Here is a 24,185-nt window from a genome sequence, read left to right on the forward strand (position 1 = left end):
TTGCAACCACAAATGCCAATTTCATGCCTAATCGTGCATCTGATGTGCCAACTTATTGATACTTAGTGGGTCGATTAGTTAATTTAGTTAATTACAATGATACACCGATGCAATTGTGAATAAATAGTTAACATTGTTGTACCTGAATATGTCGCGTGTGAACACCACCAGTACCATGTCAATACGAGAAAGCCACTACATTCTACAGTACCTGATGGAATATTAGAACCACCATCGATACCACCTTTGAGCAGATCGTATGTTGAGTTTTCTTATGTCAACTTTTTACAACTCAGATTTCATTTCTTTGCTTGACCCTCGGTCTTAAGATTACGACGAAAAAATGATTATTAAATTGCCTTTTGAAATTTCAACAGTACGATTACCGCAGAACGCATTGAAACCTATGGGTGCCTCTAATTTGTCCATCGGTGACTGTAGATGTTAGAACACTGTTACTCTCAGTGAACACTTCATATCGTTAACAAATAAATGACACGAGTGTGGGGCCGCTGTCTACGAGTGGGCTCCCTCAACACGCTCCACACTTTATCCCATTCACCACTACCAGCAGATGCTCGATATTGTAGTAAAAGATAATAAACTTGACTAAGAAACAGAACGAAACGGAGGCAGAGTGGGGAAAGCCTAATTTATTCGCGTGTAGATCTCGAATAGTGTGAATATTGAATGGTAACTGCGCGACATAGCGGTTGCGGCAGCGCTATCCAAAGTGCAAACTACCGTTTTGAACCTTTGTCACTTGGTTATAGAAAACAATGGTTGAATACGGGAACCAATGTGATCTCTCTTCTCGTAAATGATCAAGTTCGTGTTTCGTTTTGCCGTTACGAACGGTTCTTGAACGTCCAACGGATTCGTTAATGACGCAGCCACGTCTCGCGAAAGAACGAAAGTTGAAACTGAAAAACGGGCATGCGAGTGCAGCAGAGACTGCTCGTGGCCTGTTATACACACCGGAAGAAGATTTATACACATTCTACAGGTGTAAGTACTTATGTATGTAGATACACCTCTCCACGCCGCGAGACCATTGCCCCGGGAAGGAGCGTGATAGCGTGCGTGTTATTTGATCGGACCGGACTAAAACCTGCTCTCGAGCGCGACGAGCTGCCCGTGCCCGGACTATGGGTAGCTAAAAATCAAAGGAGTTAGCCCGTAAACCCTCTAAAAAAGGACGCGCCTTCTAGGAGGAAACTAATTCGACTCGTAAGCTTTCCGAAGAGAAGCTCACTCGAGTTGACCTGAAGTATCTCTATACTTGGTGTTCGTCTTAAGCCCATCCTTTCTCTTCTCAATTCGTTATTTACGTACAAAGAGAGAAGCGTGCCGAAAAGACTCGGCCGTTCTACGCGAAAGTAGATTAGCACGTTATCTGAAGTTTGTTATTGTACTCTGTCCGCCCACCAGCTTTCTCACCTTCTTAATCGTTAATACATTTTTCTCTATTTTCTTTTTGCATGAACCAACTGATCGCGCACGTTCGCTACCAGCGTCACATACGCGTGCACGCATTAGAGTTACTAAGTAACGCGGCGACGCTCCTATTTTTCACGAGAGACCGTCGTCGTCACGTATGCGCAACGATTATGGTATTACGGTTAAAGTTTAAACGAAGTTTGCATACATTATTGGTTAAAAGCAGAACATGTGTCGCAAGACTCGCGCAAGTGCTTTTCATATCGTTCGTACTTGTTAAAGAAAGCAAAGTGATTCGTTACACTGATCGCGAGTGGAATGTTACGAATCCGCGCGCAGTCAGTGACGAACCGTTTTCCAAAGGAAAATGGCGGCAGCGAACGTGCTACTATACGTAATTTACCATTCGCGCGCCCAATCGAATCAGTCGCTGATGCCGTCGGTCGTATTTCTGCATTTGGCATTTCCTTTATCGATTAGTACGATTAACAGTTTCAGACACTGCGTAGAAAAATATGGTTCTCAATTGTTCACCCTCATATCTCGCAGAGAATCGCGCGTTTGATTTACAACAAGGTGTATTCTTAACTCTTTTTTTAACGTTTTCTTCTCTTTCCCTATTCGAGCAATTATTCTTTTCTTCCGTCCGGTCGTTTACTGAAACGACAGTCAGATGTCGCAAAATTCTTTTTACGACAACTACTGCGTTAAATAGCGGAATCAATGCTTGAAATTTGTCGCACGATGTTCTTGTGTGCAATTCAAGGTCATCTCGACGATCCATCTAGTAGCAGCAAGTATCGGCAAGTTTGCTATTGCATTTCGAGCAATGATTGCTTTACAACTTACTAGAGAAATACAGCTTTTTAAATATCTAATCGTATCGCTGTAAACGATAGCAGTACAAATGACACGAAAAAGCAATAATGATAATCGTAACGATTAACTCTGTTCAATTAATCTTCTAAGGACTGATGTTCTCGCGTGGAAGCAATACTCTTGTACAAACAATTCAATTTTCCTCTCGAATATGAAATTTCGAAACAATTTTCATCAGAAGTATCTTTCAATTTTTCAATCGAGAATGGTCCGTGGAAGATTAAATAAACGCGATTATTAAACGCGTCCAACGAAACGTACAATATCACGTCAAATTCCTTCACGATTCTTTTCGATTCACAATTTTCCGTTTCACGGTTTCAATTGCAAAATGAGACGTACGCAAATTCAATTTTGTTATTTCTCTCTCTCTCTCTCTCTCTCTCTCTCTCTCTCTCTCTCTCTGGCATTCACACGCAATCTCTCTGTTTCATACTTCCTTAGCGCATGCAACCTGGTCAATGAAGGCCTATCTCTTACTACTACTTATGCTATGGAGCATAAAAAACGCAATACTTATCCTTTAACTAGACCTTACTATCAATTACGAAAGCAGAAAGTGTTTTGACTAACATTACAAAACAGGATGGAAATTGAATGTTTCGACTGTTTTTCGATTGCAGGTTTTCTTGGAATCATGATTTCTCGACAATGTCATTTTCGTAGTTTAACTTTGTATCTGCCAACTCGGAACATTCGAAAAAAAAAAGAAGAAAGTATCCGTTGGATCCATTAAAGGAACAACTCTCGTGTAAGATAAGTACGAAATTGGGTGTGTGTGTGTGTGTGTGTGTGTGTGCGTGCGCGCGCGCGCGCGCGCGCGCGTGCGTGTGTGTGTATTAGAGTACAATAGATTAATAAAAATATTTCATTTCATTGAGAAATGTTAATTTCAAAAATTTGATTAATTAAATTTTTAAGTACCTATTCTATCAACGAAAACGATGCGAAACCCGATTGACAAAAACTGTTCGACGTTAGACAAAGAGCAGTACAAAAAGGCTTGTTTGTTCCTTCTTTTTCTATGTTGACACCCCTCGTCACCGTAAAAAACATTTCTCTCACTCTTTCACTCTCTCATTCTTTCTTTCTTTCTTTCTTTCTTTCTTTCTTTCTTCCTTTCTTCCTTTCTTCCTTTCTTACTCCCCAGTCATAAAAACATACGTTTTTCCTCTCAAAAAAACATTTCTCTCACTCTTTCACTCTCTCATTCTTTCTTTCTTTCTTTCTTTCTTTCTTTCTTTCTTCCTTTCTTCCTTTCTTCCTTTCTTACTCCCCAGTCATAAAAACATACGTTTTTCCTCTCAAACATTTTTTTGCATTATTAAAAAATATCTCATTTTGTTTCTCTCTCCATCGCCCGTTAATCTTCTTTTTGTTCGGTTCTGTAGCTCGTTTCGCGGCGCAAAAAGAGTCGGGATGGCGAAAAACGAAGAAAAAGTTTCGAAACGGGAGACGGAAGAAGAACAGAGGATACAGGGTGTCCCAGAAAGAGCTACGCAAAGGGCCATTCCTTAGACTCGGTTTGGGTTGGAAAAAATGTGTGCGTGTACGGAAACAGTCCAGCGCTATGCCAAGGCACCGGAGAATTGTTTTTCTTTTCTCTTTAAAGACGCATTCGACTGTTTATTTTTTCCACTTGTTTCTCTCTTTCTCTCTTTCTTCTTGCCTTCCTTCCTTTCTTTTTTCTTTTATTCTCTAGGAACACCAACTACGCCTGCACACCTCGACGAAGCCGTCGGCTCCGATTAATACTAAAGAAGCCGTTTGAACCATCCGCCTCGTCGAAAATGGAAATACCATCAGGTTCTCTTGGTTAACCTTCAAAATAGACCGCTTCTTGAGCCTTTCATTTGTTTAATCGTTCAAAAAATCGTAACCCGGACTTTCGAAATCTTTCTCTCTCTCTCTCTCTCTCTCTCTCTCTCTCTCTCTCTCTCTCTCTCTCTCTCTCTCTCTCTCTCTCTCTCTCTCTCTCTCTCTCTCTCTCTCCCGCCTCCTGCCAACCCTCCCTCTATCTCACTCATTTCTTATAAATCGTAAAGCTATCTGTCAATAATCTTAATCGCATAGTACATGCCCGTGTTCCAGAAAATCGTATATATCTTTCTGTCACGGTATATGCAACTATTCGTGTGCCGACGCTTCTTTTTTGTAATTCCTCACAGGCTCTTTTTCTCTCTTGCACATCCTTTTCATCCGTTTTACTCTTTCCCTGCTGCTCGTGTTATACGTGCACGGATGAGCACATATGTTTATACGCCACGCGCGCGCGCTCTTTCTCTCTCTCTCTTTCTCGCAAACCACACACACCAACACACACGTACACACACAAGAACGCATTCTTCTCCATCTAGCGCACACTTTTTTTATGCTTCCCCTTCGTAGTAATTTCTTATTTTTTTCTTCTTGTATACAAACTTACTCGCTAAACGTATAGTCTAAGGTGTACTCTCTGTTTTTTTTCTCTTTACGGTTACAAGTACATGGCGGTGGAGTATTCTTTTATATAATAATACAGCTCATTTTTTATATATATATATTTTTTATGTATATATATATATATATATAATAATAATATATTTTTAGTACATCCTTATACTTGAGGTCTGGCGGATCCTGAATTTTTCATATTACTTGCTAGAACGTATGACGCTAGAAACATGATGCGGAAGAGTTACATAATGAACTTTCTATGGAAGAAGACTAGTATCATAACTCGAAACTGATGTAACAGGTTGGGGCAAACAACTGAGGTTTCAGTTAAAAAATAAAACAACCATGTGTATACAGAGTGATCGTCGTAATAACATTCTAGGCATACATTCATGATAATTCGATAAAAATTCTACTAACATATAACATATAACAATTGTTTAATTGTTTACAAATATGTGCATCTCGTTAAAAGTCAATGAGTTGTTTTCATAATTTTAGAATTCCTTTCCGAAATCACAGATATTACAATAAAAAAGGGGTGTCACGTTTTAATTGTCAATTAGAAGTAATAACAAAGAAATATAACAACAAAAATTTATCTCGTCGTACTTGTTCTGACATTTTCCACAAATAATCATCGGATTCAAGTATTGGAATATTTGTTACAAGATTGTTTGTTTTATACAGTATATTTCTGTTCAGCCGAATGTCTTATATCTTTAATTATACTTTCTCGATATATTTCATTTAAACAGATACCAATATGAAGCCATAATATCTCCACGTCTCCATTCTTAAAGAATCAATTTATCGCGAGACGAAAATAAGTCAACTCCTGGGTAATAACTAAGTACTCACGAAACGTGCGAATACGCTGAAAGCTTAGCTTTCAGCGAATCTACACCAAATCACAATATTTTGTCCATTAGTGAGTATTATGTCCATGCATAAATATCATAGATATCATTTTACAGAAAAGTTATAAGATTACCACTTATTCGCAGAATTTGTACCAAAAATGAATATGTAATTGTAATATACAAACATACGTATAATTATCAAGTGTGATTACATATTGATTTATTGTAAGTGTGAATATTGATATTTCAATATAACGGTTTATAAGTAATTATAAGAATTCGTTCTTTTATCAATTATAAACTCAAGGCAACTATGAGCTTCTAATGAATAAAAAAAGAATATTTTCGACATTTTACCCGGCGATTCGATTGCACTTTCGAATATGTACCATACGATTGCCACTTGTGTATGAGACTGTTTTTATAAAATTATCACAAGTTCCTAAAACGATTGTGACGAACACGCTATACAAACATTCACGCTTCAACTAGTAATTAAAAATATATCGGCAATAGATTTTTATATATTTTCTATGTTATTATTTTTCTTCATTACAAAATACTTTATCTATTTTTGTAATAAATAGCGATGGATCTCTGGAACGCGTCGTTCTCCCAACGAATATGAAGGATTCCATTTTGCTTTTTCTCTTATTCTTTCTCTCCCTTTAGTATTTGCGCATCACATTCCTAACTACGTTTACATGTTTTGCTTTCTTTAATCCTTTTGTTTTATATCACGTGAATTATACGTTACGCGTACATTCAACGTTGTATTGTTGCTGTTGCATATAACAATTAAAAAAAAAAAGCTTCGATTATCTGAGATCGAATGCTCGCGTACTTATGGCAAGAAGTAGTATCGGCGAAAGGAGCTCGGAAAAAATGGCACGATAAATAATACTACATACAGTAGGGAGTTACAAAATAAGAAAAAAAATGGGGTCAGACAAGTTAGACAACCGGTAGGCAAGTGTCATTTTGTCCGAAACGATCACAGTCCGCGAGGATAACTTTCCAAGTGTGGATAAATACAAGGAAAAGAAACTAGTACTTTTTAATGGCGACTGCTTGAACAAGGCCGTTCATGTACGTATAATATGGACAAAAAATAAACAAGGAAGTATCAAAAGTGTTTTACGCCCAAGCGAAAAACCTTATTAACGTAATCAGTGCTCAACGAAGGTTAAAAAGATTTAACGAAAAAATATGTATAAAAACAATGTAAAAAACGATATATAAAAAAACTACGTAAACTCGCAATGATCTTACGCTGTAAAAATTTTTATAGTACGATTCTCGTAAAATCGTAAAAATATATGTGTATATAAATATACATATATGTATATTGTAAATATATACATATATTTATATACATACATACATATACACATACACATCGCATACACATACGCATACACACACGCACGCACGCACACGTATGCATGTATGCATATAGATATATGTATATATAAATGTATCCGTACGAGCAAAAATTTGGAACTGTATCATAAAATATAAAATACTGTCAACTTTGTATAGTATCAGCGAAATTATGTCGAAGAACGCGAAATAAAATTTTTTTATCAATTAAAATATTGCCACATTTTCGGCCATGTTTTTCAATGGTTCGTAAAAGTATTAATCAATTTGAAATGGAAATTTCGTTTAGTTTGAAATTTAACGAGTAGATTAATTCAGTATTTTCTCTCTACGTAACTGCACGATTAATAGTTTAGAAAATATTTAACTTAGTAAAAAGCGAAAGACATTACATATTAATCGGTGGGATATCGTTCGCATCTTTATGTACAGATCTCCCCTTTGCAAAATTTATAAAAATCGTTAATGTTATTTGTATACAACGGTTTTAAAAATAAACAATAAAAAAATAAACTTACAGAAACCTGAACGACGTGATAATGTTTCATTGCAATGCAATAAAAAAAAGTGTAAAGTATCCTTCATAAAATTTTGTTGTCGACAAGCTTCAATAGCTCATTCAGCTTCTGCGTGTTTAACACCAAGCCTTCATAAAAATATGTTTTGTTTTTCATACGTACGGTATGACAAGATTCTTACATTGGGTTCTATTCTAGTGCTTCTAAAGATTATGGTTTCTCTTTCATGTGTGCACGGAAACACTCTCTATGTCATTTTCTGCTGTTTTTGATCATGTACATATGTATACACGTGTATATATATATATATATATATATATATATATATATATACACACACACACACACACACACACACACACACACACGCACGCACGCACGCACGCACGCACGCACGCACGCACACACACGCACACATGCCGAAATAAGATTTGCATAAAATAAATGTCAAAACCATATCCGAAAGTCAGGTAGTAATGAAACTGTGCATACAGTTGAGAAACTTATATAAAATGTCACAGTTTTTATAATATTATACTAGGACATAGAGAGTCAGCGGCATTATGAATAAAATTATCATGCTTGTAGAAAACTTATTAAAGCCGAAAATCGTGAAAAGTAGTCAAGGACTCACTGCTAGCAGCGCTTGTATTTTTAAGTAAGTTTTCAGTGTTACCTCTTGACTGAGGTCTTCCCCTGATCTCAGAAATCTTTAACATGTCCTAAGAAACTGAGCTCGTGCGTTTGATAATGGCTGGACGTAGCAAGTGGTGTGACGCTTGACTGATGCGCCACGTTGACTGTTGTCAAATGATGATGATGCAGTGAATGATGAGAAGTATGGGTGTGAAGAATGTTATTTGGATGGGGAACTTGGAAGTTCCCTGGTGGCGGGGCTCAGGACAGGAGAGGACCTGGATGTCCACCAGAAAGGACAGACGATGCTGTAACAGCTGTAGTCTGCATATTCGAAACACTGTTTTGTTGTTGACTTTGCTGGGTACCTAATTAATTAAAAAGTTACATTACGTACACGAAATATTTCCCTTGTACTATTAAGAATTTATATAGAGATCAACGATAAGAAAAGTAAAAAGTCTTACCAGCATTCTGGCTAAGCTCAGCTTTCACTCTTCTTGCAATATGACTTCTAGTATGTTTTCTTAAATGATCTTTACGATAGAATCCTTTTCCACATTCGGTGCACACATGACGCTTCTCTCCAGAATGTATAACAAAATGCAGGGTTAATTGTTCTTTTCTTTTAAACGCTTTAAAGCAGACTGTACAGACGTACGGTCGTTCTGGATTATGACTCTGTTTATGACGTGTAAGATGATCTTTTCTTTTTAGTCCGGCACCACAAATATCGCAAACAAATCTCCGTTCCAAAGTGTGGCCTAGCAAATGCTGTTCCAATAATTCACGTTCAGGGTATGCCATGTGACATTCTGGACAGCAATATAACGTAGAACCATCTAATGCTGTAGTTAAACGAATTTCACCAGGTTTCGGACGCGGCTTCTTTTCCTTAGGAGCCTTCTTCTTTTTTTTCTTTTTATTGTTCGGAGACATCATAATGTTAGGTGTTGTTGTGGTTGCTACGGCTACTGAAGTTGTTTGTGCCATTTCTGATTCTTTCTTAATACTCTCTGCAGAGTACTTTAAAAAATGATGTAAACTTAGCGGTAAAGTACTAGCCGGCAGATGACTGAGATAATCTGCCACTGTAGAACCAGGAGTGGCGAGAGATTGCCATGTAGCAGGCATAGTTGCAGGAGTTTGAGTATGAGCATGCTGTTGGTGATGCTGATGGACCGTATAATCTTGCTGGCTTCCACTAGTCGTGCTTTCTCCATTGCGTTGTTGTTCGTCTGACTTTTTGTCCTTATTCTTATCTTTATCCTGTAGGAGATTGCAAACGTCTTGTTGATTTATGGTTTCGGTCGCTTGCTGAAAACGTTAGATTACCGTAAAGTCTACATATGAAAATATTGAAAGGTACTCTCGCAGAGCGACCATTTACCTGATGATAAGAACGCTTTTCTTGCATTCCAGGCGAATTTGAGGGCCGCTGTTGAACCGGTTGGGCTTGGGAGTATGGCACGTTTGGATAATGATGAACATTGCTATTCGGATAGCTCGCTTTATTGTTCATCATTACTTGCGACTGAGTAGATTGAACGCCGTTGCTCTCAGGACGGTACTTTCCCATAACCGGCACTCCGATAGGAGGCTGGTTGGGAAAATGACTGGCGTAGCGCCCACCCGCACCGCCGGAGCCGTCGGTTGCGAACTGGTGGATGCTCGGAATAGTACCGGGAAAGTGGCCTCCGAACGGCGGAAAATTCATTGCAAACCGTCAATCAAATATCTAAAAAATCAAAGAATATTAGAGTTGATAATAGTATAGGGCAATATCACTTGGTCCTCTGGAAGTTTACAGGATAATTGCGGAAACGGTAGTTTGTCCGTCAACCGACGTCCTTCATCGTTTTGCCGATCATGGCAGTGCGGTGGAAACTGAGTGTATTATTATTACTAATAGAAGCTAACGGTGGTTAAACAAATCGTAAATGTCAGCCGGTAACATGTGCTCGAAAGGTACATTGCTGCCGCTCCGACAAACGCTGTGGTGTGTCGTCCGAACGAAGAGATTCAGTACGTATGGATAATTCGCAAGCGACATCGACGGTAATAATAAGGATATTCTCAGATATTCATGATACACCGCGACAAAGTAGGTACATATCTGTGGCGCGTCTTGCTTGAACGACGCCCGAGTATTTACTCACAGCGACGTCCCTCTCCCCATGTTTCTTTGCCGTGGAATCGAATCCTTTCCTCGGAGGGGGGGTCTCCAGGAGGTAAAACAGCAAGTGCAGGGGCAGATTTTTCCAGCACAAGGAAAGCACGACAAAAGCACGAATACCACGCCGTTCACTGCCGCCACTGCGTCAACCGTTTGTCACAATATGAAGGTACACACGAGAAAGAGTTGGTTTCCTTTCTTAAAACCGTTTAGCAGTTTCGAAACGCAAACCTCCGTAGGAATCGCCGAGCAACTATTCGCATTCGTCTAACGAGGATCCCGAACAGTTTAGATGGCTATAGAAAGGGGTACAACACGGAAAAAAGACGTTAAAAAACGAACATTGTACGCGGCCAGGATTGTCGCGATGCGGGGGAAGGGTGGCCGTAGAGGGACGGCAGCGCGAAGAACGGGAATCGGAGGATGGGAAGAATGAAGAAGAACGGGGCGGAGGGGGCAAGGAGAAAGACGCAGGGGGGATGATCCGGTCAGAGGGATGGGTAGCGAGCGTGCAGTGGGATGAAGTGCGAGGGGAGAGATCCCGAGACTTTCCCCTCTCAGCACCTAGTCGATATGCGGGGGCCGAATTCGCACGAAATTCAGCAGAAAATGGCCGTACTACGCGCCGAACAAGACGAGCCTCCGTTCACCGAGTCGAGAAATTCAGCAGAAAATCGACTTACCATTTAGTATGTAGCAGCCCACGCTCGCCTGGTCAGAATTTACACGAAACCAAGAATCTCCGAAAAAGATCCCCCGCTCTATGTATGTGCCGTTGACACCTGTCCCTCAAGTCGGCGCCCCCACCCCATCCGTCCGCCCTCTACTGTGCCAGCCTCTTAACTATTTTTTCTCTCTCCCGGTCCTCCACGCCAACCGCGCCGGCGAAAATGCCCGAATCCACCGGGGTTTTAACTTTGAATCGCTCCCGGCGACTTACCATTATTTTCTCTCTCTCGACACATTAGAACCAAAGAAAGCCGGAGGAATGTGTATCCTCTGAGAATCGCGAGGAGCACCATCAGTCGAAGGAAAAAGAAGTACATAACAGAGATGTTAACGAACAATAATCTTGCTATTCCCTTGTAATTGTCTATTCATTTAATTAACAATTAATCTTGATCGTTGGTTACAATAATTGTATTGTACTAAAATATAAGCATACCAACAGTTTCTAACGAACACGCGATAATCAATGCAATGGAAAATATGAATTTTCTTCCTTGTAAATGATTTTATTGATAAAATGAAAAATATAGCATGTTAAGAGTGTATATAATGCTTTATACCATAAATCAAATTTCGTGAATGTACAAAATATGAAGTTAAAAATGCTGATTAAATTCTTCCTGTACAAATGATTAGTCAGTGTAACTCATCTATTTAAAATATATTAAGTATACTTTAGTCCTTAATGATATTCCGTGATTAATAATTATACAAATTAAAAATATACGGATATATAATATAATACAAAAAGTAATTCTTATAATTGGTTAATTAATAGAAATTTGTTTATATTAAATGTATGTTTTATTTTAGCTTTTTTTCTCCAATATTTATGTAAGTAACAATGAAAATGACTTATAGACTATCCATACTGATTATGATAATAATAGCTATAATAATATGATAATAAAATAATAATTATATTTCTTGTACAGCTATACCCACTGCCTTTAGTAATGATACTTACAATAAAAAGTATTCTTTTCTTTGTATACATACATCTCTTGCTCAAACGATTTCGAGTGTACTGGAGATCGATCTGTAAAAATCAGATGGTTCGATCCCAAAAAATTATTTTTACTGTACTTTTGTCGTGCAATTTATGATAATATAAAAAATATCTGTCAATTACGATCAACACAAAGAAGAAGATTGCAAAGTCTTCTTGCAAAAGGATAATAGGATTAGCAATTAAAATCGGTTAAATATTGTACAAAGTAAAATATGCTAACTTATCAGAATTACAGAAGTATTAATTGGTTCTAGAAATGCTTCCCTTTCGCGAAATATCGAAATTTAAATGCACATCATTTTTATTATTTATCGTATATCATACTGACTTTAACTTTACGATATGCAAACTGATATATTTATGTATGTATATGATAATAATATAAAAATTTCTCTGTAACCAATCATTGTCTTCCCTTTTAACCTTTGAAAACGCAAGTCCATTGATTCAAATTAGCCTTATAGTCAATGAAGAAACTGAACATTCTCGTTTTCGAGGTATCAATTAATCTAAATTAAATACCAACCGATCAAATATGTTATTACAAATGCATAATTTTAGATTTGTCTTGTACAACGTAGCATTTCTGTTCAAACATTATTTGAATGTTATCGGTTAACATATACACTCTCTTTCTGTGTCTCGATCGTCTAGAATAAATGGAATAAATAGATTCACTTCATATTTGCACGACAGTCTTGTTCCTTCTTGTGCACGGTAAACTGGTTGTATTTACAGCCCTGCTTTGTGAATTACTCGTTACCTTTTACATTACGTATTTTTTTTCTCTTTCACCCCCTCCCGTTAATATTTATTATCGAAGAAAAATTAATTTCAGCCGAAAACTCGATTGCCTTCTGTCTGGCGAATCCAGTTCGCGCTTTCAAAAATATATTTTTATATATATATACATATATATATATATATGTATATATCTATATGTACATATCTATGTATATATGTATATATATGTATATATATATGTATATATATATGTATATATAAACTCCTTTATTTAATTCTAACTTGCGTCATGGAACTGGATTAGCGACAAAAACATATAGAATTAAAACGAGTTAAGACTCGTCTCAACTTTTCTTTCCTCACACGTACGCTATAACGTGTACGCAAAAAAGAAACATCGCATGTGTACGAACTTCGTTCGTCAGTCAGCTCAGTGCGTTTTGCAGAATAATTGTTATCGTACATTAATCTGACCTACGACTTCCTTTAAAGAAGCTGATGGTGTACAAACTTTGAAATGCGACGGCTCGTCCAGTAAAAGTATCTTTATTTGAAGATACAGAGAAAGATCTCAATCGTTTTGCAACACCACTACTAGGCAACGATACCCACCATCAACGAATTTTTTCTTTACACAATACCAATTTGACTATGGGATTACAGAATTCAATCAGCAAGTACACCTTGCCTTGCACGACCTCTAGCCTGTTGATGATTAAATCGGAAGTACCGCCCAGGTTGATTTAGGGCGGTATGCTGCTGCTAATGCTGCTGCTGTTGTTGTTGCTGTTGTTGTTGTTGCTGCTGTTGTTGTTGTTGCTGCTGTTGTTGGTGATGAAGTATAACCATTGCACCAGTTTCAGCCGCAGTCGGAAGAACGACGGTAGACTGTTCGCTAACAGCTATTTGATGGATCTGAGCCTGAGAACCTTGCCCTACTTGTATCTGTATTTGTTGTAGCTCAGATACCGATGACTGCTGTTGCAACTGGTCTGCCTGTTGTTGCAATTGCTCGGCCTGTTGCTGCTGTTCTGTTTGCTGTTGGGAATTTTGGGAAGCATCAGCCGTGTTCAGGGGATCCTCCTTAATACGTTTAGCCAAATGAGACCTAGCATGCTTTCTCAAATGGTCCTTGCGGTAGAATGCTTTACCGCATTCGGTACAAACTTCGGTCTTCTGCCCAGAGTGTATAACAAAATGAAGATTCAAATGTTCTTTTCGTTTAAAACCTTTCATGCAAACAGAACAAATGAAGGGCCTATCTGGGTTGTGGCCCAATTTATGCCGTTCTAAGTGTTCTTTACGTTTCAAACCTGCACCACAAATGTCACATATGAATCTCCTCTCTATCTTATGTCCAATAAGATGCTGCTCTAGAAGTTCTTTTTCGGGATATGCCATGTTACATTGCGGACAACAAAATAGGGTTGCACCATCCAGGCCAGTCACTATGCTTACTTGACCTGGTTTTGGTTTCTTCGGTTTCGGGGGCTTTTTCTTGTACTTCTTTTTCCTCTTAGGCTTCGCGCCAGGCTCCTGTTCTTCAACAACATCAGGAATGATTGACGTTTCTCCGCCAGCAACTGTGATCTGCACAGCTTGCTCTCCCGATGCAGCGCTACCAGTCGCGTCCAAGCCATCAGCCCCTAAAGGACTGGATTCAATAGTGGCTTCCCTTTTTATTGTTTCTGCTGAGAATTTCAGGAAATGTTGTAAGCTAATGGGCAAGGTACTGGCAGGCAACCTGGATAGGTAATCAGCAACAGTTGATCCTGGCGTTGCAAGGCTTTGCCAGCTAGCAGGCATAGAAGTGATAAATTCTTCTCCACTCTGATTCCCCTGATTTTTAATGCTTCCTCTCTTTATAAGAGCTACCGGTGTTGTTCCTTCTTTTACATCTTCTTTTGATTCTTCCATACCCTCGCGTAAAATTAAGTCCTGCGGAATCTGCGCGACCACGGTTAATCCTTCTGGTGCACCGGGAAGCTGCACAGTTTGTTGAATAGTTTGTTGGGATGTAGTAGTGACTGCGGTGGATGTACTTTGGGTGGTCTGATCAGACCTAAAATTAAAAGACAAAATACTTTACTGATTTTGAAATGAAACAAAATATACAATTATTAAAAATTATAATAATTTCTTCCTACTAATCTGTAATATTACTAGACGTCTTCTCTGATAAAAAATATAAATATATTTTACTTATTGTACTTTATTTATACTATTAAATTATGTCATAGTCACTGACAAATGACAACTATTTTGCCAGTTAACATGTTTATAAACCAAACATTTTCTTTATAGTTTGAAATTCTTCATAGTACAATATATGTTTGCGGCAAAATACGCATGTCGTTGCAGTGACACCAATAGAATTATAGACTATGTTATAAATGTCATCCTAGCAGCGTTAACAAAGTGCAGAAGGTTAATAAGATATGTTCGAAACATAAACTTATTGCAACGTATGGTAATAACAAAAAAAAAGTTAGATTCAGTCAGAGATTAAAGAGCTTCCGAAAATAACTGTTTGAAACTGTTATACATCGGCTCCGACTAAAACAGTTATGGAAAACCGAAATAAAGTCATAACTGTTATTAGATATATGTGTCGGTGTTGGTTCCGGTTCTGGTTCCGATTCCGGTTCGATATTATATCGGTTCTATAACTATTGTTTTTCTGTATTTCGGTTCTGTGTTCTTTTCAGAACTGAAAAATAACAGTTATATAATCGATACCAAATCGATATTATATTCGAAAGAACCGGAATCGAAACCCATATAGCTCAGAACTGATGTACAATATCCGATAACAATAGTGACTCTGTTTCGGTTCTATATGACTGTTTCAACCTACATTTAATTTTTTAATTGTATACTTTGCTCAATTTGAGTCCTATTTGGATCCATTTTCATAGAAAAAAACCTAATGAATTTATTGATAACATTCTTAAAATTATTTAATATAAAAGATACTGAAAAATGTACTATTTAAACCACTATTAATTTATTAAATTTACTTTTCTTCTTCGGTAAGAGTTGCTATCACGAAATAAAATGACATATTGAGGTAGCCTGTACCAATAAATCATTCAAATATAAGCTAGCCACTAGTTCCAAATTCTGAAAGAAGTATCAATGTATATAAGGTGTCCAACAGACTATAGTATAACAAATGACATTTTATTTTAAATTAAACATGTAACACTCATCAGAATTATACAATAAATTATTTTATGTGATCGCATTCAAATTGCAAAAATTTGTTTAATCGTACAACCACTTGGTAGGTGATATTCATTTATGTAAATCAATTTTCTTACGTAGCATCATATAGTACAATAGTGTTATCATTGTATAAAGTAAATATACATTAATGTCGTCTGTTAAAAAATAATTAAAAATGTATCAAATTAATTTTTGTTGGGTATAACTTGATTAGAAAAATCTAGAATAACAATTCTACATTTTGTTTATTAATGCTCTTAATATATCAAGGACGCACGTCACACATAAATCTATATACACATATACAGGATGTGCCGTTTAAGGGCACTCCTGTATGGTGATATATCTCGTAAAGTATTAAAGTTAGAAAAAAAATGTTCTCAAAAAAGTTGTTTGGTATGCAGCCCAAGTTACTTTTTTTGAATAGAATCATATATCATTTTTTCTACAGTGTAACAGTAGTATTTCTAAATCATAAATTAGAGCGATCGAAGACGACGCACCGCGTACCGTACATCGATGAGTGTATCGATTGTCGGTATGCATTTAACTAAGTAATATTTAAACATAGTTTAAGTAACATTTAAACATAAACAAAGATCAATGCTGAGATCACTTCGGTAAGTCAGAGTCGAAAATGAATAAGAACTCTCCACGCAATCAGGCCACAACATACTTAGAAACAATAACTAAAATGCAGTAATCCACATTGGATTCAAGAAAGTAGATTGCAATGAGATGCGCTTACGCACGGCACGCGGTGACATTGTCTCTGATCGCTCTAATTTATGATTTAGTACACGGAATAATATCATATTGCACATCGTTGAATTCATCTCAGAACCCACTGTTACATTGTAGAAAAAAAGATATATAATTCCATTTAAAAAAATTAACTTGACCTTGATATCTCCCCCATCTACCTAGCTATGAAAATAACATTTATACTACATAATGTGCTCCTTCATACCAACCAACTTTTGTAAAAACATTTTTTTTCTAACTTCAATATTTTACGAGATATTCCACCGTACATATTTAAACGGCACACCCTATATCTAGATATATACACGACTCACAACGGACATTACTCAAGCATTACACGCTAATTTTCACGAAATGTATATGTCAGTTAGTTCATACAAAGATATTTGACACACTTTTTTTATCTGCAATGATTCGTATTTAGGGGGCAAAAATGGCCCATAAAGTTATAAATGAAAATAACATTTTCCTCAATATCACGAAAATTATTCATTTTAGACAAAAATTTGTTACATAAAAGTTGGGTATCTTCTAACAGCAAATTTAACTGTTCAAACGATTTTTCAAAGTATCAATTTCGAAGAAGTATATATTAAAAATTATGAATTTGTTCATGTTTCTCTTTCAAACTGCTATACAGTATTTGTAAAAATTTATTAATCTGAATTTCAGAACAATACCGAATATGAGGATGTTTCGAAATTTTTAATTTCATCCCTCGAATTTAAAATTCTTACACAAGTTTGTCTGTACTTATAAAAAACTTATAAAGTTATATGGTATTTCGCATAGTAATATTATATCCTTTTCTGTTAATCAGCCGTTCGGTGCCAACCTTAGCTAAAAATGGTTTGAATAGTTAATTGTCATTGTACTCACTTACTCAGCGTAGATAATATTACATAAGGATTTTGAATAATTCATAGTAACACGTTGGCTGCCACGTAGTCACCGGTGACCGGGGCTTCCAAATGATTCAAAAACAATTATATCCTAAGACAACTGACGTCGAATAAAAATGTTCAAAAGTGTAAATAACTAGATAACAGTGTAACGTAAGAATTGTGATAGCAAAGAATTAATAGTTGTCCCATTTTATCTTGGCTACAAAGGAATAAGTGATATGTAAAACATTGATATTTTTCGTGGTAGTCAACGTGATAATAGATTTTTACAGATATTGTATAATAATTTCAAAGAAAAACATGAAGGAACTGATAATTTTTAACATATTTCTTTTAGAAATTGATATTTTGAAAGACTAGTTAAATTTTGAAATTTCTAAGCAGTTTTCACCTTCTAAATATAGACCACCGCAGTAAAAAACTAAAGAGTACGTGTCAAACATTTTCCTATAAACTATTTGATACGTACATTTCATTCAAATTGGCGTGGAACACTTGAACGATGTCCCTTGTCAGCCTCATCAGATATTATTAAAGCAAACGTAATTTTGCTTGCACTACATAATACGCTTAGAATTAGCGTTATTTGATTTCTCTGTATACATTCCTTTTCTACTAAAATATTTAAAAGTGTTTCATGTGTCTTACGTCAGTCAGTGTATAAATATGTTAACTCGTGTCAGGATTCTATGTCTTAGAATGTTTAAAAAACGTCTGTATATTTGAAATTGAATATATTAGTCTTCGACAAGACTTTGTTAAAGCGGTGATAAATTCTTTTGGCTGAACGATAGAGATTCACCCATCTGCAAGTGAAAAATATAACCGCCAAACCGTTAATGTAAAATTCATATCATGATTCGTTGGACACCCTATACAGCAACAAGGCCGTTTAAGAGAAAACGGCAAGCCTTACGTTTGCGTGGTAGCCACGGTGTTCTGTGGTTGTACTTGAATTTGAACTCCATCTGCGCCTTGTTGACTGTACGCAACAGTGAGCACTGTCGCTGCACCCTGGGGAAACTGTCCCAAGGAAATTGGAGCCAGGTGATATTTCGGCTGATCACCACTGTTCCCGCTCTGCGACACACTGGGATTAACCACCTGGATTTGGACGGTTTGCTGTTGCTGCGTGCCATCTTTTCCAGGTACGGTAATAGGCAGAGTAATTATCTGCTGCTGTTGATTATTGCCTCCTTGAACAGCGAAACCGTTCGGATCGACCGGCCTCAGATAATGAACGCCGCCCTCGCCACCGGAAAGGACGCCGACCACCTGACCCCCAGTCGGCAGGTTCTGAGCAAACTTAGCGGTCGCAAACTGATGAACCGTGCCCGTCGGTAGCGAGCCTGCCGGAAAGCCGGGAAAGGGTGTGAAATTCATCTTCCACGAGAATTAAATCTGAAAACCAAAAGGAAAATCATGTTGTAAAATTTTCAGAAAACGAATGTGAAATAATAATAATTATTATGTATCGAAGTTGATTCTACAATTATGAAAAATTGATGAAGTCTCGTACGAAACGTGACTGCGAATAACGCGAAAGGAACAACAATAAAAGAGGAGTAGAATATCAAATAGCTTATATCAGGTAGGTAATTAGACACAATTATACGTAATACGCAGTTGCACTCACTTTGACGCACGAGTGCTGCTATTGGGGTGCATCGACCTTCGTAACTTCGAACAGTTTCAACATAGATTCTCGTCTTTCATATAACTTACAGTCATTCTCTAATCCATTAATCTATCTTCGCTGTGTACTGTTCCCGAAGTAAAGCAAGTTCACGACGTTTATACACGGTCATATTGCTAAATGCGGAAAACAAATCATAAATCAATATCTCGATACGATTTTAATGTATATATAGACTATAAATATATACATGTATATATATTTACAGTCGTGCGTGTGAAGAATACGAATGTGAAATCTGTTTTTACTATCATTCTTGGTCTTTCACATTTTAATTTTCAACTGTGAAAATTTGTGCGGCGTTAGTTGCAAGGAATCTACAAAAATTTCTCGAAGAAAATGATCCTACAGACCCAGCCCAATAAAATGATGTATACTTCTAAACGATTACAAATATTTAAGTATGATTAAACCTTCAAAACGAACGATACTTCGGATCTTACGAAATTATTCTATTTCCTTAATTAAAAAGAAAATGAATTGGCATTGTAATCCTTTTTTCCTTTATGATTAGATTTTATCTCGGAGGCTGAGTTCTCAAAGTGGATGGGAAGATATTAGCACTTTATGGGTACATGACTAAAATATGATGATTCGTATTATTCGAGAAAGCTGAAGTATCATTTTTAAGAAATATTGTCTGCATAATTTTCATAATTAAAGTCCAAAAACTGTTTAATTCGACAGTTTTAATTCGAAAAAACGGATTTTGGATTTGTATTTGGAGTACGAAAATCTACAAGAACCAAATCTATCTATTGTATGTTGGAGTAGATAGAAAACATTGAAATATAATGGATAGTGTAATTTTGGAATTATTTTACAATGTCAATATAAAAATTTGTTGAAAGTTTTTTCAAAAGACAATTATGCGAAAAAACGGAAGAGGAAAGGTATTAAGTAGAAATAAAATTTGTTTGATGTGTGTAAAAAAGCAAGAATACATCCCACTCTTTTATTGCTTGCACGTATTCGTCACGTACAATGGAGAGACCAGTCAACAGGAACAACGCAAATGTCTTCCACACGTACCCGTACCTACATCCCCCTAATAGTATTCAACATGGATTACCCACACGCGTGGCGAGAAAGTTCGTATACAATTTCCGTGAGAAAGTGGGTACATACTCCACGTGCTCGGATAGCCTGGCGTGTATCTCCAAACAAGAGATACCCCGGCACGTAAAGTAGTACATAGTTCTCCATGTGCCGACTACTACAATATATCACAATAAATACATCAAGATCAAGGTTGACCTCGTGAGTGCATCAGCCTTTTATTTACTCAAAAGATACAGACAGAGAGTGTCTTGTCGGGTACTCGACCGGCGCGTTTCCCACTCCCATTACTACCATCACCATCCGCACCACCGGCAGGAGCAGCAGCAGCAGCAGCAGCAACACCGCCACCACCACCGCCGCCACCGCCGCCGCCACCGCCACCACCGCCGCCGCCGCCGCCACTGCCGCCACCACCACCATCACCACCACTACCACCACCGCCACCGCCATCATCACCACCACCAACACCCTTATTCTCCTTGTCCCTCTGAAACGGTCCATTCCGAGGAGCAGCGAACAGCAGCACCGGCAAAGACGCTTATTCGCAAAGTTCAAGCTCCCGGAGGCATCGTTTTACCGTCTCCGCGTTGAAGTCTTAACTTCGGATCTCTTGACCATGTGTTGGTATGTGGGGGTGGGGACGGGGGGTTAGGGATCCCCCACTTCACCCCTCCCCCACCTCAAAGGGATCCGGGAGCAGGGAGGATAGTCGTCGAAGTGGCCCAGGATTGCACCCCACTCCACTATGATGGTGTCCCCACGGGGGTAGGGGGTAGGAACACGATGAGGGTAGGGGGGAACCCATAGGTGGGAAAACGGGAACCCACCGCGAAATAGACCCCGAGACTCTCTCTCGTTCTCTTTCTCTCGCACACACTCCAACAACACGCGGCGGAACACCGCGAGAATAGGACGGGAAGGAACGATAGTTCGGTGTGTAGGTGCGTAAGCGTGTGCCGTAAGCTCGAAGGGGTAGGGGCATGTTAAGAAAGAAGGGAGACGAACCTCGACATACTGGGAACTCCCCGGAGAGGGGAACGCGAAATATCGGGAGAGAACATACGAAGCAGGCAGACATCGTGGCAGACGAAGTGGGACACACCGATGACTCTCGCCCTTGATCTACCCGTGGTAGGGAAGGAACAGAAAAGCGAGGGAGAGAGAATGAAAGAGAGAGGTTAGGTTACCCGTGCACTTCTCCTCCTTTCGACGCATCGAGGAGGGTGCCGTGTCGAACGGACGATTACTCCGTGGCTGCAAGTCGTTGCGGGTGGTTGCGCGATTTGGTAGAAAAAAACTGGTCGAAGAGCTGAATACCCGTAAGCGAACGCAGCACGAATGCGTTTTTCGACTTTCGCGGAATGGCGTGTACGACTGACCGGTCAGCCTCGCCGACGTACCGTTGCAAGACGCGCATGTCGTAATGGCGCCTATTCTCTTAAGGTTCCACGCATCTCTCTCTCGCGTGTACACACTATGACTGTCTCGTTCGCGGGATACACATCGGAGAGAGATAGAGAGAGATAGAGGGAGAGAGGGAGGGGGAGAGGGAGAGAGAGAGAGAGAGAGAGAGAGAGAGAGAGAGAGAGAGAGAGAGAGAGAGAGAGAGAGAGAGAGAGAGAGAGAGAGAGAGAGAGAGAGAGAGAGAGAGAGAGAGAGAGAGTGTCCGTACATTCGTGGTTTCCGCAGAAATTCTATCCAGATGTCTCGCATAACTGCACAAGCCTGATTCCGATATCGAAGAGGGGGACACCGTACGCGGAACGGAATAGCTCCGAGCGAGCGAGTCATTGTGCAATCGCACGTATTTTTTCCGCGCAGCCGAGATAAAAATCAGGCGATCGAACGAGGAAGAAAAGCGTTCCGAGGGATCCGCGGAACTGGTTATTTGTATACCGAACGGAGAGAATCCGTATCGCGGCACGGATAGGTGGGTCAGGGGGTTAAACAACCGACATCGTAAATGCCGATGCGCGGACGTATCGGACGGTTGCCAGACGCGCGTAGCGGAGACGTCGCGCGTCGGGTAGCCAAGGATACACGTCAGCAGATTCGATGATGCATCGCGGCCATGATGGGAATCGAGTACGGAGAGCGCGAGAAATAGCACGGGTCCGCGAGGCTGATGCTTTGTTCTCTCGACGGTTATTCCCTCTCTTTCCCTTTTTCCCTGCGTCCCTCCCTTCCTTTGGTGCTCTTTCGATCGCGCATCGGGAGATGTTACATGGAGAGGAAGTAGGAAAAAGATCGTGGCAAGTTGGCAGAGGCGAGAGCAGGGCAGAGGCGAAACGGAGGACAGAGTAGAGCCAACAGAGGCACAGGCAGGGCTGTTGTTTACACCCCCACCTCGTCGGGTTAGAGGCAGCGAGATGCCACGGAGGGGCCTCCGAGACCTCGGCGGGCACCCACCACCACGCAATTTCCAACCCCACCAGCCTCTCAACCACTGTCCGCACCTCCAACCACCCCACCAAAGCCAGCCCGAGCCAAGCCGTGAGCCACGACGAGGGCCCCGCGACGATTTTAGTGTCTTGGGGTGGGTGCTCTGTGGCCACTGTTTCGCGGTTTCTCGTGTGCACGTTTCGCATTAGGAGTAAAGCGCGTAAGAGATCGTGGAGCGGCACCGTCCGCGGAATCCTCCAGGTAGCACGTCGGGATTGCACGTCCGAACGCGATAGGTGCACGCGAGTTCCCTACGCGTGAGACGGATCATCCACGAGGATATGCGTGTCCTACTTACCCACGAGCAGCTGTGACTCCCTTGTGTACTCCTTTCAACGTACTGCTACGACTGCTACGTCGGAACACCTTCGCGTAGTACAGCGACCGTCCGCCTGGCTGGCTCGCCTGCGTCGTTTTCAATCTTCACCGTAGCGGCAGCAACTTTCTCATTTCTACGTACACGTTCCGCCGTGCCACGGCTCTTTTGGCTAGCCGAGACTGCTGCTCACGGCGCACACGTCATATGAGACGTACGTCCAAATGAACGTACCTTTGGCAATGAACGAGCCGTGACTCGTGGTAAATTCGCGCACTACTGCCAGCTTTCCTGCGGTAACGGCAAGCCGCGACGCGCACTCATTTCCGGGTTTACGACAGTCGAGTTCGATCGAGTATGGCCCCGGTCGGTAGGTAAGCGTGGGTCTCGGGCCGGCCAACGGGGAATGAATTCGAGCTAACGGTACATAGCCACCCGACGATGGTCACACGTTAACTCGAAGCGCTGCGATGCCAGGCCACTCTCCTGAAAACCACGAGCTGTGAAAGTAGACACCCTCCTTCTTGCTTCCTATCCCAGGTTTATCTTGAATGACCTCGTCTCACCGTCTTCGTCGAACGCATTCTTGTTTTTTAGTCAATAAATAAAAATACTTTTAACCGCGAAAACTTACGCCGCTATTAATATTCTATCGGAGAAATATCAACTATGGCGGCGGTTACGCGCGGAGTATATCGTGAGAGCAAGGGGAAAGCGGCGCGTGCGCGCTTGTTGATTAAACAGTCAGTTCTTATGGTATTATTCTATTTGCAGGTACAACAGAAACCTTCCCAATTTTACAAGAATCACTGACTTTCGGGAAAATTTTCTAATAGCGCGAGAAACACCTGTCCGTCGCTCTATCCTACTCTCAGTCACTTCGTCACTTCGACACTAACTCTGTGCGCACCTAGCGGAGACTGAAGTGAGGTTAGGTCGAGAATCGAAATGTCGA

General features: G+C 39.6%; 1 protein-coding gene across 1 annotated transcript; it reads right to left on the reverse strand.

Annotated features, from left to right (window-relative positions):
- Nucleotides 1-4,287: 4,287 nt before the first annotated feature.
- LOC116428906 (uncharacterized) lies at nucleotides 4,288-24,184 on the reverse strand. The gene is given in 6 exon segments (XM_076368927.1): nucleotides 4,288-8,523; nucleotides 8,623-9,472; nucleotides 9,546-9,878; nucleotides 13,498-14,878; nucleotides 18,631-19,115; nucleotides 23,213-24,184. Coding segments are annotated over 5 exon segments (3,138 nt in total). The 5' UTR covers nucleotides 19,098-19,115; nucleotides 23,213-24,184; the 3' UTR covers nucleotides 4,288-8,416.
- Between the last annotated feature and the right edge of the window lies 1 nt (nucleotide 24,185).

Source organism: Nomia melanderi, chromosome 7 (genome assembly GCF_051020985.1).
Source record: "Nomia melanderi isolate GNS246 chromosome 7, iyNomMela1, whole genome shotgun sequence".
NCBI classification, from domain to species: domain Eukaryota; kingdom Metazoa; phylum Arthropoda; class Insecta; order Hymenoptera; family Halictidae; genus Nomia; species Nomia melanderi.